This window comes from Pleurodeles waltl, chromosome 4_1, assembly GCF_031143425.1.
Source record: "Pleurodeles waltl isolate 20211129_DDA chromosome 4_1, aPleWal1.hap1.20221129, whole genome shotgun sequence".
NCBI lineage: Eukaryota > Metazoa > Chordata > Amphibia > Caudata > Salamandridae > Pleurodeles > Pleurodeles waltl.
The window spans coordinates 186,339,922-186,355,126 of NC_090442.1; the positions used below are offsets into that span (position 1 = coordinate 186,339,922).

Consider the following 15,205-nt stretch of genomic DNA (forward strand, 5'->3'; position numbering starts at 1 on the left):
TTGAAAACAACATGGCCTGCAGCTTCTTCCATAGGAAATGACACTGGTTTAGGATAGACACTGCATTAACTCCATTATCCAAACAAATGGTTTAACCACAGGGGTGCTGCTTCCAAATTAGCTTAATGTTTGTGTTAAGGTGCAAGGCATACAGAGTGGCTCACAGAATGGTACACCAATTTCTGCCACAGGTAGATTGACTGAACTGTGCGGTACCAGTTTCTGGTTTGTGGAGAGTTTCCTTCAAAACACAAACAATCGCTCCCCTTTCGAGAATCAAAACTATGTGCAATTTAATATCATGCATTTGCTCCACGGGGTGGGTAGGTAGGTAAACGAAACGGGTAGGGAAGGGGAAATTAACTTTTCGTATTTCTCCCAAGTGCAGCTGGTACAGTCCATTACTGTACAAAAGAATCCTTGTTACTTTCGCTAAAATCCTTCTGAAAAGTACTTTAATTGTTATTTCAGATTAACTGGGAAGTGTTTTTATTTTTTTTATTTTACTAATCTTCAGGATACTTCAATAATCTCAATGCTGCCAGAGAAACTGGACTGGCTGCCAACTTTACCAAGCTCCTCCCGGGACCGGGTATCTGACATGCTGTCCCCAAACTCCATCTGGCAGCTTCTTCTCTTGAACTGCTTCTCAAAGGAACTTTCCTCATGCCAACTTCGCCTTGAGTCACCACGGTCGCTTGTCTTCTGCCTCCGGCGCACAGCGCTGGCAGCATCACATCCAGTTGCTAGCTGGCCGCAGCTGTAGGCGGAGTAAGTGGCACTACTACCACCTCCATAGATTGCAGAGGCAGAGTAGAAATGGGAAGTTTCTGTGGCAAAGTACCAGCTGTTTGTCACAGAGGTGGTAGATGTTTGGGGGGTAAGGATGTCCGAATGCCAACCCTTGAGGCCCAACCCTGCAGCGGACTTGGCCAAATGCTGCTGGCTCGAGGAAAGACCAAAGAGGAAATTGGTTTTGTAGCTGTCCTCCATACTGCCACTACGGTGCAAAGGGTGCAGCAGTGACTTGAGCGTCTGACTGGTGTTTCTGCTCGAATGCGTTCGGCTGCTCTTGTTCTCAACTGAATGGATGTTGGTGGGTTTCTCAACTGTTCCGGCCACTTCCTTGTCAGGGCTGGGCTCTGGTGTCTGCTCGGATACTTCCTGGACTGGTGAAAACTGGCTGGGCTTGCTCGTGCTGTCTAAACTCATGGATGGTTTGTAGCACTCAGGAGTTTCTTCTGAAGAGGATGCACCAACCGCACCATGAACAGTGGAATATGGCACAGCTTTGATGTCCAACGAAAAAGAGCGTTTAAGTCTATTGCTGTCCCCTACCCAGTCAACTGAAGACACATGCAGGCCATTGATGCCCTGAAGCAATGGGGTCGTTTCAGTAGCAACTGGCTCTGGGATAGCTCCAGTAGCAGCCACAGTGTTCTCCTCAATTTCAGAGGTAGAGGGTGCAGAAATAAGGCTGGCAGCAGGTCCCCCGCTGTGTCTGCTTTCCATGGCACATGCATGCTCACTTGCTTTTTCCATGTGGAGCAGCTTCAACTTGCTTATTGCAACAGTTTGCCCGGTCTGGGACTTGATCTTCTTCTCAAAGTCAAGGAGCTGGCCCAGAAAGTTGAAGTTTGGTGAAATAGTAGGTCGTTTCTCTTTCACAAACCTGAAGAATGCAAAAAATATTTATTAGATGCTATAGAAGTCAGTGAGTTCTAACACAAAACAAATCGACGTAACTACACTTTAACAAACTACATTAGAAAAGTGACAAACTAGCATCAGGAGAGGGAAATAAACAGAGGTACCTTTATAGTCACTATAGTGTCCTACCTTCTCTTGTTTGCAAACTGTTAGAAAATAAAAGTACTAGAAACGTCTTAATCAGTTAATAAACCAAAGCAGGGAGCAAGTTCCATAAACCCACTTTCAATTCTGTGCACAAGCAGCATATCCGTTTCAGAGCGCAATAGCTAGATGCATTCAGCAGTATGCTCGGTATAGGAGGTAGTCTCCCTATAAAAATTAACTTGAGCCAGCTCTCTTGCTTCCCATCTGACTGGAACAGCTTACCAAGCAAGAATGATTAACGTCAAAAAGTAGACCATCTTTGATCGCAAGGATACAGAGAAGTAAAATTCTTCCAGACCATATAGAGTATTGGTTCAATGGGTAAAATCTGAAGACGAACAAGGCCACAGAGAAGTCAATATCACCATTGTGTTATGACGACTTCAATCAACAAGCATTGGTAAAGCCAATAGATCTTGCCTATGCAAGAGCTATTGACTTAGCCAATGTGTTTTAGCCATGTAGTACACCAGCGTGGCTGCTGTTCAGCATGGCTAAAAGTTAGTGGTTTAGAGGAGAGTGGTTTGTAGTTTCAGAGTGGAATTGCAAAGAGTGAAGTAGTGTTGTAAAGTGGAGTGGCAGGGAGTGGCATGTATTGGAGTGGCACAGTGCGGAGTCGCGTAGAGTAGCATAAACTGTGGTGGCATAGAGTGGACTAGTGTAAAGTGCATTGGCATAGTGTGTTGCAGAGTACAGTGGATTGAACGTAGCATCGTAGAATGCCGTGGCGTAGATTGGAATGGTGCAGAGTGGATGAGCGCAGTGTGGAGGGGCATACAGTGCAGTGGTGTAGAGTGTTGTGGAGTGATGCACTGTTCAGTGATGCAGTGTAGAGTGCAGTGGTAGAATGGTGTAGAGTAGCACAGAGTCGTACAGAGTAGAGTATAGTGCCGTAGAGTGCAGTGGAACAGAGTGGAGTAGTTCAGAGTAAAGTGGCATGGTGTAGAGTTCAGTGTTGCAGAGTGTCAGAATGCAGTGGTGTGGTGTAGAGTGGTGTAGAGTACAGTGATGCAGAGCAGAGAAAGCAGTGATGGTGCAGTTGTGTAGAGTGCACTGGCAGAGTGCAGTGGTTAAGAGTAGAGTGACATGAGTGGAGCAGCGCAGAGTTGAGTAGAGTGACGCAGAGAGCAGTGGCATAAAGTAGACTGTTTCACTGTAGAGTGAATTGGCGTAGAATGGAGTGGTGCAGGGTAAAGCGCAGCAGTGCAGAATGGCATAGAGTATAATGGCGTAAAGTGGTGTAGAGGGCAGTGGTATAGAGTGTAGTGGTGCAGAGTAGATCAGAGTGGTGTACAGTGGATTGGTGTGGAGTGCAGATGCACAGAGTTAAGTGCTACAGTGTAAAGCGCAATGGTGTAGAGGGTACTGGCACAGAGTGCAGTATTGCAAGTGGAGTAGAGTATAGTGGCATACAGTGGAGATGTGCAAAGTAGATTGGTGTGGAGTGGTGTAGAGTACAGTGGCGAAGAGTGCAGTTGTGTAGAATAGAGTTACGAAGAGTGCTTTGCAATGCTGTAGAGTGGTGCAGGTTAGAGTAGAGAGGGTTAGCATGTAATGACGTAGAGCGCAGTAGAGTAAAGTGGATTGTGCAGAGTAAAGCCCAGTGGTGTGGATTGCTGAAGAGTGGAGTGGCATAGAGTGGAGTATTCATGGTGTGGTAGCACACTGCCACTACAGACAACACATTTTCAATTGAAATGTCCATTACATTTGCACAGACAAACAGTTTTAGTAATAAAACTAAACAGTGCACAGACGAAAGTGTGTGGATCTTGCACCAGCTAGTATAGTGATTTGTTATGATTATATTAAAGTATGTTTCCAAACACTTCAGAAATAACAAAAAACTTGTTCATTTGTGTTCCTAATTTGGATATGTTCTGAAATACTTACACAGTTCATTTAAATGTTGTCATGTGCTAGAAATAAAACTCTTTCCTACCCCCAGTTTCCAGCGAGATTGTCACATAAATTCTCTCACTTTCAAACAATTTCCCTGGAAGACAGTGCCTGACATCTGACCTCAGTCTTTACAAACAAGATAAGTACAAGATTTACAGGTCTGTTTACAGAAAGGGAGCTCTCAGAAGGATACTGTAAATATGGTCTGAGCAAGGAAAGATATCAACTCAAGCTGGACAGTTTAAAACAAAAAGCCAGCAAATGGAAAGCAAGAAAATGTGAGTTACAATCAACAGAGCCAATGGCAAACAGGCAGAATGCATTCCTAGGTCAGCTTTCGGGATGTCTCTATGATGTCCCAGACAGCTATGCTGTCTGGTAGGCTGCCACCTAAAATCCCACCAAGGTTGCCATAGTTCTTATACAGTGTGCAAAAATATGTCCTGAATGTAGGTCTCTACTGTGCAATTCAGGAGGCTAGCTTTCCGGTAATACTCAATTTTATATGAAAGGCTCAAAAGGTCTTGGTAGAGCTTCAAAGTGACCTAAACTTCTCAAGTAAGGATTTTAGCTTCGAAGAATGAGGACAATATTGTCATACTGGAAGGCAAATCTAGTTAATTTGACCATATGAATTTGCTAAATGTGTGTCCCAAGTAAGGCCTTGCCTCGACAAAACAGTGTTGAGCTGAGAGAAAAGGCCTAGATATAAATGGTATTCCAAGATAAATTAAGGGCCAGTAGGAAAGCCGTCTTGCATGAGAGAAAACTAGGGTTATAACCCACATCAGGCTCAATCAACATGTATAAAAGGCAAGTAAAAACTAAGTGAGAGCATATGAAATAGTCAATCAAAATGACAGAAATATCACATTAGAGATCAAAGACAGGTGCATGTCACATAGTGAGTCCTACTCCCCCATTTGATCTTGGTCTAAAGTGGGCTCTGCACTTTCTTTTGAAAACAGCTTGAAGAGCAGACGAAAAGGCCTATTATTGAAAACTTGAACACTATGTTCTCTACCCCAGTATGGCAAAGGCCATCTGGACCCTCGCATATGAGGAATACCAACAGAAAACTTGGCTTATTCTTACTCTATCTACAGAGCAGAGATTCCGACAATCCTATTTTGTGAAACAGCTAGTTAATTTTTACTCCAGTTTAGAAATAGATAGATTATTTATTTACCAGTTCTTTGTTGCCTCACACCATATTCTGATTGGACTAAGACTGCCTTTAATATATTTGAAGTGGTGCTTTATACTGATATTACCTCCAGAAGGAGTTCACTTTCCTAGGTAAGGCCTACACATTACACATAGCTGGAACTTATTTTATTATGCAACTTTTACGCATGGGCCCCACGCAGTGCCAGCCTCTATACTGGTGAACTCTCAAACAACCCACTCTTACAATTTACTGCGCACAGCATGCAGTTGTAATGCTCACTTGCAGTTTGATTGAAGATCTCTCCATGCACTGCCCATATTGCAAGCACTGTCTCTGACATACCAAGCAGGAGCAATAATCAAGTGAGAAGTGTAGCCCACCTTCTCCATATACTGTTAAACTAGTGTTCCATGGCCAAACATAAAATCGTTACACAACTGTATTACCTGCCACATGAGTGAATCAAATAAATGCCTGCTGGCTCCCCCTTATGTGGTTTAGGAACAGTCTAAACTGTTTATAGTCTGCTTGTTCACCCATACAACATGTTTATAGTAGTCATCGTCAGGGCATAGTCAATTAGAAGATAGCATCCCTGAATAAGAGGTGAGCTAGTGAGAAAAATATAATTTTGATGAGGCAAGCTAAAGAATGGATACATGCCGGGGAGAATCTAGCAGGACAATGAAGGTTTGCACAGCCCATGTTCTTGCACCAGTAAAACATATTTAAACCAGTGCAACTGCCAGTTGCTTTCCATTTAATCATGGCGTTATCCCCAATTTGTCACTCATCGGCTATTTAACCAATGATATAACTAGTTTTCTCCAAACTCCAACACTTACAGTTTCTGATCTATATAAGAGTAATCTTCCCTTCACAGACCATCCTAATATTTTCAGTAATTCCCACTTGTTTTCATAACTACCAGTTCATATTAAAATTTTGAAAAATCATTTAAAGGGCACTTGTCAAAATGTCTTAAAAGTAATGCTAGTGCATATCTTGCTAAGCTGGGCTTCTATTAACTTCACAGTGCAGTAACAGCTTGAGCCGCAATTTTGCATGATCTCAGATGGATCTTATACGAAGCTGCAGGATAACACTAACTATGATGGATCTCATGGTTGCCTTGCAAAGTCCTATCATCACTTTTCTAAGATTCGTTCATAGCCGACAATACCGTGGTTTGGTTATCTTCATCAGTCAGTATGCGCTAAAGAATTTAAACTTTTCACTGTTCAGCCATCTTTAAACCACTGTGGCAAGTGCGATGCTGGGAACATTCCTGAACCCTACATTGTTTAACATGCATTCTGCTCCTTTAGCCAGCTTTACTTTATCTTTCAACCGGTTTTTTATGTCCAATGAAGTCGATATCCAACTGATCAATCCATTTGAATAACTCATCTAGGAGCATTCAAAAACGTTAACGCCTGCCTCCTGCTGCTGCTGTTTGTGGATGAAAGACAATGCCATGAACTTATTCACCGGCAAAACTGGAATGTTGAAAGTGGGTGCCAGCAATATGGTCTGGTTGAGCGGCTGATGACAATGCAAACTTGGCACACCTCCTGTGCCAGTCCCTTATGTAAGAAACCTGAGAATTTCCTTTCAATCAGACTCACTCAGGAAATATGTATCAACAAAGTTGTCTGATCCTACTTTCCCCAATTAGAACACATTTCAGTAAACCTTTCCATTAATCCCAGAAGCCTGATATAAATTACTTCCGCAAGGCATCATCCTGTCACAAATCAACTATAGCATACTTACTTTAGAATTTCTAACTCTGCAGCTTGCTCGATTATTAGCCTATATGGATGCACACACACATTGTTTTATTTGACAATATTAGATCGGTTCACTGTAACCCAGAGGATCATTTTAAAGAGTCTGTCTCTCCTCCTATATATCTTACTATTCGGGACAATTATATCTTCAGTCTAAATTGAGACATTATGCATCTGCTAGGACCCTTTGTTCGGCAGTTGCTGCAAAGGGCACGATTTTTTTAATCACAAAAGGCTTGAGCAGGCAGCTATTCCTTTACTTTCTATGTAGCTAGGGAATGGAAAGCACTCCAGTTGCACCTTTGCGTTCATGAATATCACATGTTTTTCATAAAGCTCTACAAATGTGGTAATTCAGACTACTACTTCTGGTGTAGTACTTTCCGGCCAAAAGCATATGTTGGACACCACTGAGATGCTCTAACAAATGTAGAAGTGCAACATTAACCTAACAATATCATTCTATGTTCAATAGTGGGTCTCTGTTCATCAAGTCCTTCTGTATTGTTTGGTACTGAGAGAATATTTCAGGTAGGATGTGCACACAAGGGAATTTCCACATGCGTCATTTCTAAGCTATTTTCTTCTGCTTACCTATACGCTTCATCCAAGGACATGTCCATTCGGTTCATGATGTATGCAATAGCAATTGTGGCAGAGCGGGAAATTCCAGCTAAGCAGTGAACTAACACTCGCCCATTGTTGGCTTTTGCTTTCTCTGTACAACAAAAAGAAGCATTTACTGGTAGCGGTATTTCAATGTTACATATATAGACTCATGGCTGGAATAAATTATATAGCACACAGTACATTCACAAACTGAGCCTGCACTTAACAAGTTACAACATTAATCTCACACACAAGGCATCAGGATACTGTAAAATCTATTAAATTGAATATCAAAATAATCAGAATGCGACAGCATATTACATATACAATTTTTTTAAATGAAAGGAACATTAAAAGCAAGTTGTTAATCCAAATAGGGTATGCTACAGCTATTAGGATTTTTCTCATTCTTACGAATCACTAAATACACCACTTCCTGCTGAAATACTTGCAAAAGAAAAAAAATACATAAAACAATTTTCTCCATATCAAAAATGTTTTAACAGAACCTACACAATCATAAGCATAGGTAACGTTCTATGGGAAGAGTGAAATGGAAGCACAAGTTACTTACCTTCGGTAAGTGTCTTTCTGGTGGATACTCTATTTAACTGCAGATTCCTCACATTCTGAATGCCCCAGGTGCCAGACTGAACCAGAAACATTTTCCAGCAATTACTCATATGAGCCAGTTAGTGTTGTCATCAGATACTACACTTACTTTATACCAGCCCCAGAAGAGACAACGCAGAGCCATATAGAGGTGCATCTCTTGCACGTGGATGTCCTATTATATTAGAGTCTCCAACACCCTTACGCACAGAGTGTCAATAATGGAACCTTAACACCTAGAAATCCAATCCGCAGAATGAGGAGGGCTGAGTGGTGTGGAATATGTGGTTACAGAATCAACCAGAAAAAGCGTCACCAAAAGTAAATACCTTGTTGTTCTGACATACAATTCTAAGGGCAAATTCTCATTGTTTAAATACATACCATAGCAGTACTTCCAAAAGGTGGAAGGTGTCAGGAGCGGCCATCACACAAGAAAATCTTGTAGGACCAAACAGGCAAAATTGCTCTACCTGCAGACCTGAAAGCCAAGGCTGTCATGCGTGATGAATGTGTGGATGAATGCCAATTTAGCTGCATAGCAGATGTCCACTACTGGATAGCCCTGGGCAGGACCAAGGTGATGGCCTTTGCTCTGGCAGAATGAGCCTGAAGATCCTCAGGAGGCTTCTTATAGGCTAACATATAGCACACCTTTATACTAAGAAATGGGTTTATGGTGGAGCACGCTCAGCGACATCCCACCAAGCAGACAGCAGATGACCTCATATGATTTCATCCACTACAGCAGTGATGCTTAACCTTTTGACTGCTGCTGACCCCCCACTGAATCATTACTGGAATCTGGGGACCACCCCGAGTTATTATTGGCAGCCGGGGGACCCCCAGCCTAAGCAATTTCTATAATTTGAACCTCAAAACGACGCACAATAATACAATAACATGTATATACCAAGCAAATGACCAAATATTGGAATATTTCGTTTAATACACAATCAAACTGGAAAAGTTTCACATTTTCAATTTTGTTTCTTTAGTTATATATACTTCATTAATTTAAATGCATTATTTTAATGCATTAGTTTTAATATTATTTAATTTTGTAAAACATCCATGGACCCACATGGGTCCCTGGACTACAGGTTAAGAACCATTGCACTAGAGTATCTAACCGATGACCAGATGACTATTACTGTTTGCTTTATTCAGGGTGTGACTGAGTTGGGATGGGTTGTCTGACCCCGTTCCAGATATCAAATGTTTCTGAAGGGTTAATCAGGAAGGTAATGAAGTGATTCTTCCCTAGTCAACATTATGCAGCAATGCCCCCTATATTTACAGGCAATCTGTGAATCCTATAATCTCAGAATCTTTTATTTACACCCCTCCTCACCTTAACGTACATACGTTTTATTCATACTATGTTTATTACAAAACAGGGGTAATAAGGACTTGCTGGTGACCATGTAGATAATAAAAAATGTGGTTTTGATGGTTGTTGTTATATGGAAACCTACTAAGGGGCTTTGGAGTCCTGCTGGATACATCGGATGATGGTAACATTAAATAATGTACATTAAATGCTGTGCTTGATGTATTTATGGTACAATATGGATTAATATTTTATTGCAGTAATTAATCCCTATTTTTTCATCACCCCTTGATTTTGTTGTTACTCATACTATGGGCAGGGTTGCTGGCCACAAAGGTGACTATTATGCACCTATCCTTTGCCCCCAACTCGCAGGCTACAGCCAAGTCACACATTCACAGTTCTAGTTTTGCATTTAGTTCAGACTTCCTCGTTCAATATTACCTGTTGTCTGGCCATATGACAGTTTTGACCTGGAGTTCTAAAGGGGAGGAGTTGGTAAATAAAGTGAGTCCTGCCCAATCTCAACTTGTCCTGGAAAGATGTTGTTCCCCTAAGATGATGGAGATACAAGATAATTTCGGACCTATTTGCACTGCACAATCCCACTGGGGCACAGGGTAGAGAGAAGTTCACAATCTGGAACATTACGGGGGTGAGGTCTCAAAAAAACTTTAGAGAATACACACGCATTTGAAAAAGCAGGAGGCACATATTGATTTTCTTCAAGAAATGCACCTGAGAAAGGAGGGGGACAGCTTGAGTCACGGTTGGAGGGCACAAGCTGCTAAGTCACTCTTATTCCACAAACATAAGAGGTACAGCCACTTGATTACAACCAGGAACCCCATACACAGCTGAGGACCCACACCTGGACCTAGACAAGAGACACATTATGGTTAAGGGCTGCCTAAATAGGCACCCTATTGCATTAGATAGCTTGTATGTTAGGAGATCTCAACCTCGCTTCCTAGCAGCACTGTCTTTGAAGCTGACTACTTGGGCGGACCCTCACTAGCTGCTAGGCAGCGACCTTAACCATGTGCATGACAGAGCGGTGGATCGTACATACCGTTTCCTAGAGGCCACACCTGCAACCCATCATTTTAAAGCTTTAAGACCATGGTTGCATGAACGGATGCTTAAGATGCATGAAGAGCTGGCACTGCAGAACTGAAGAAGTATTCCCTTTATTTGCCCCCACGTAGACACCAAGCCAGACTTGATTGAGTGGTTCTATTCTACATCCCTGCAATGGTACGTATAAGTATACCATGTTACCTATTGAGGTAAAATACAGTCAGAACAGAACCCTCTGGAGCTGGGTCTGACCTGGGGCAGAAGCCTGGCCCATATATTTACTTGGAGACTACAACCCATGTGGCTCAAGGACAGGGCATTTAGGGACCAACTGAGATACGATTTGTAATTTAACTGAGAACATGGGCACTGTCTCCTATGACGAAATATAAGTTATTCTTGGTGTTAGTGAGGGGAGCTAGTACTCGTGCAACAATAGGGTCCCAAAAAGCAAACGTAGCTGACCTTGCAGCAAAAGAAACCTCTACAGATACTCGAAAGGGAGGCGATCACTGATCCCTGCCACATGGACCATCCTGAAGGGCTATAGAAAAACAAGCTGGCAGATAACTCGCATGGCTGATTCAACCACAGCACTCGTATCCCCCACTCTCTCTCTGTAAAAGATCACTAGAAATCGAACCCTCACGCACCAGGAGATTAATGTAGCCTTTTAACAATATTATGCAGTGCTGTACTCATCTGAGGACGATTCTGATACCAAACAGGGAATCAAATGTCCCAGGTGCTCCTTGGGCATGCGGAGGAGATGGAGACACCAATCTTGGAACAGTCAGGCAGGCTATCCGTATGTTAGCAAGGGGCAAAACGCCCAGCTATGATGGCCTATCTACTGAGTTATCTGCTGTTTAAGAGGTTCAGCTGGTCACTAGACTAGTCAAACTTTACTAAGAGACGAAGACGAGCAGCCACTTTCCAAACACAACAAACGAGGCAATAGACACCATGCAACTGAAACCCCAACACAGCTCTGAGAAGCTGTCCTCATACAGTCAATTATCAGTCCTAAATGCTGAATACAAAAAGCCTAAGTAGAATACTAGAAGACAGATTACTCCCTAGCTAATCTCATCCACAAGGATCAGAACAGGTTTATCCCGCATTGTAACACCTCATTAAATATTCAAGAATTCTATCATGTTCTGGAGAAAGCCTCCCAGTGCTGGCCTAGCCTGGTGCTGGATTTAGAACATGTTTGATACCCTAAGTTTGAAATATATGGGCACAATCGTAACGGGGTTTGGTATAAGTCCAAGTAGAGTTCAAACAGGCTACCACATGTTTGGAAGTAATCAAATTGCCTGGGGCACGAGACAGGGATGTTTTATCTATATTTTGTCTGCCCTGACAATTAAGGCTCTTGCGATAAAGCTACACACTCAGGGACATGACTAGGGAATTTAGCTTTCTGATTGCCCCAGATGATATGCAACTCTACCTAGGCGACACTAATACTGACTTGATCTTAATATTAGACTCCATGCACGCATTCCGGAGGATGTCTGGCATGAAGATCAACACAAGTACGTTTTGCTTATCTCCTTTTTGAAAAACGATGCCCACACCAGAAATACGTTTGGTAGGTGAAACATTACAATGGGCGCCCCACACATTTCGCCATCAGGATATCAATACGCATCATGCAGAGGCAACCTGCTAAGCAGCAACTTGGGAGGAGCGAATAATTCCCTAAGATCCCAGATCTCCTTTTAGGTCACTCCCCCATCCTAGGTAATGGACTGAGTGGCATTATGTAAGATGGTAATGGTACTGTGCTTCCTTTATGAATCTCCCATTAATGATTCTCAGGAAAAACTAAGAATTTGACTCACTGTTGGGTGACTGAATATGGGGTTCCAAAAGAAGCTGAGTGCAACTCGCCAAGCTGACACTCCCTATGAATGGGGGCAGGTCAGGTGTCCCCAGACTTTCAGGACTATTATTTTGCAGCACAGCTTCAGCGGGTAGCCTACTGGCTTGCATGCCATCACCTCAGCAAGGAATTTTATTCAGAGCCACAGATCAGAGAGGGAGCGCTACACAAGATCCTCTTTCCCAAAGTCCCTCGCAACTCCAACACTCTTCCCAACTTGCTATGTACTGCCGTAGGGCTGAGTGAGGCGTAGTATTTCTCACACAAAGTCTGTGTTGCCTATGCTCTGACGCTGCCCCTCAGGGGCCTTACCACAAGAAGGGGCACACTTACAGCCAGGGAATTAATACTCCAGGAAATATGGTTCTCTGATGGACACAGACTGAGTAGAGTGAGCCTTCACCAAATAGGTCTCCCACATTCTAGTATTCAGGAGCTAGCTGTCCACTAAGGTCTGCAGAAAGGCTGCTTCCTTCTATATGGCAGGATATTTCATGTAATCAAAGCGCTATGGCACATAGAGGTCCAAGAACCACCTACACACACTCATACAGATTGTACACTACAGGCCGTGGGAGAAAACTAATTACATGGTTATACAAGGCCATTCCATAGCACGCTGGAGCTAGCCTACAACCTATTAGGGACACATGGATAACTGATTTGGGATGAACATTTCATGATAAAGACAGGCACAGCACATTGGAATACCCACATTTAATCTTGCTCAATCCCCGCTATAAATACATTAAATTTAGTATCCTTCACAGAGCATATCTTACCCCACACAGAGAAGAGAGGGGGAACTTACAATAATTGATAGCTGACCAGTGGGGTGAATTTGTCCTCGCATGCTCAGACATCACAAGAACAATAAGAGGCCCCCTTGAACAATGTGACACATAAGGATGCCCTGGTTTTGGTCCTTGCAGAAGCCATCTATTTGATTATGGCTGCGGTTGCCGATGGAACACGGTGATCTGTCTTTCAAGCAGAGCAGCCCCTCTATATCCTATGGTGGACCCTTTCTCCTTTCAATGAGAAAATACTGAATGTGTCCTATGTTACAGAACTCGTTCCTATTGTAGGGGGTCGGGGGGACATACACTGATGATGTACAGTTAGTAATGCAGGATTTCTTAGGGATGGGGGTGGAGAGGTTAAGGACTGATGATGTTTTGATACATCCTCTTTAGGTTTTTCGTTGCTTTCTCTTTTACTTACAATTGATGTCACTGCAGTACAGTACAGTTACTGATGATCAATGGTACTATACGGCTTTATATTACCTATTGTACATATGCTCAACTAATATTGTTCTCACTTGCTGTAATCAACTAACATACTATGTATACCATTCTTAAAAAAACAGTAATACAAAAAACAAATATTAGTAAGTCAAACAGTTTCCATAACACAGATAATGGCTGTGGTCGTCACTTTACCCCTTATCGAATGAGCTTTAGGCTTTTTTGAAAAGAGTTTGATGGCCATTTGATAGATCTGTGAAACGCCATTGGCAATGTCATTCTGAAGCAAATAAAATGCATTCATCTGTTTTAGCTTCACAATTTTTTTCCACCAGAATATCAGTGAGAAGGCATAGCAAAATGTCTTTAAACAGCATATGAAAGCCATTACAACCTTGATTTTTGTATTCTAATACTCAGTCAAAGTCTTGGCATTTTGCCTTTTTTTGCCATTGCAAAAAGGTTTGTATTACGCCTTTCTGAGTAAAGGAAAACCAGACTCTTTGCTGTTGACCAATGGTGGGTTTCTGTTGTGATTCTACTTATGGCACTGGCTTGCAGATTTTGTACTTATGTCAGGTGGCCGTTGTGATATAAAGATGCCAGATAATGAGTTGTTGCCTCACAGCTTGGCTTGCTTCAAGAGTATCCGCAACTTCATGCCTCCACGTGTGGTGAGAACACAATGTTATTGTGTAACCTGTTTAAAATCAAGCAATTATTTTTTAATGCTAGTCAATATAATTTTAAATTGTGAAAGATGGCTCAGATCACTGGAGTATTTAAGAGACCCAACTGGCTTTCATATCCCCCAGCCTATTAGCGAGGCATCACTTACTGTGGAAACTAGGAAACTTTGATGGAATGAAAATTCCCAATCGTGTTTTCCTTCATCAACAACCAGAATTACTGTTAACTGCGATCATGTACATTTGTCATCTCAGTTATTCAAGTGTCAACTATACTATGCCTGATTGCGTTATTGAAATATAAAGTCCAGCATGCCATACTATGTATGTGCAAGAGTCTACTGAGATGAGTAAAGACTAAATTTGAAGAGTCACACAAAGCATATTGACAATTCTTCTGAACAGAAAATGGTCTCTTCCTCACTGTATGCACTTCACTCATACACCTAAAAGATCTGGGTGCAGATTTTCAAATGAACAGCAAAACTGTGAACTGAAAATGATTTTACAGAGTATTTATTTGGACTTTCCTTTGTCCTGGGATACTGGCACGTGGAAATGCATGTCTTGTTGATATATTACACATCTCCAGTTCACTTGGAGCAGCGGGCATGAGTGAGAGATGCTACAATTCAGAATGTTTGCCTTTCTAGAGCCAAAATTGACCTGTAATTATTTTTCAAGCTCTTCATGCACATTAGGAGGTAGTTTGAAGCTCCTCTGAAGCCTGGGCACACTTCTGCAAGAGACAAACTGTCTAATAAGGAGAGCAATATGAAGTTGTTCGGGCATTGTGAGTGCTAGTGATGGAGATTTGATTGCCAGAGCATTGCCTTCCTTCATAACAATCAATGCCTATTTATCTTATTTTCTCACTTTTAACTCATCTAGACAGCAGTGGTCACACTTACATAACTGAGTAACAATGAGGTCAGAATTGGGATGTCCTTGCTTTGTCTTCGTGACGGATTTCATACTCAGACCAGTGGCTGCTCGGCTCTAATTTCTGTCCTCT

General features: G+C 42.2%; 1 protein-coding gene across 1 annotated transcript in view; it reads right to left on the reverse strand.

The window, feature by feature from the left end:
- Positions 1–486: 486 nt before the first annotated feature.
- DUSP16 (dual specificity phosphatase 16) overlaps positions 487–15,205 on the reverse strand; it is a 231,182-nt gene continuing 216,463 nt past the window's right edge. Inside the window, exons 6-7 of the mRNA XM_069228021.1 lie at positions 7,318–7,441; positions 487–1,672 (exon numbers count right to left, since the gene is read on the reverse strand). Coding sequence (XP_069084122.1) covers positions 514–1,672; positions 7,318–7,441 — 1,283 coding nt within the window. The 3' untranslated portion in view covers positions 487–513. The remainder of the gene's footprint in view (positions 1,673–7,317; positions 7,442–15,205) is intronic.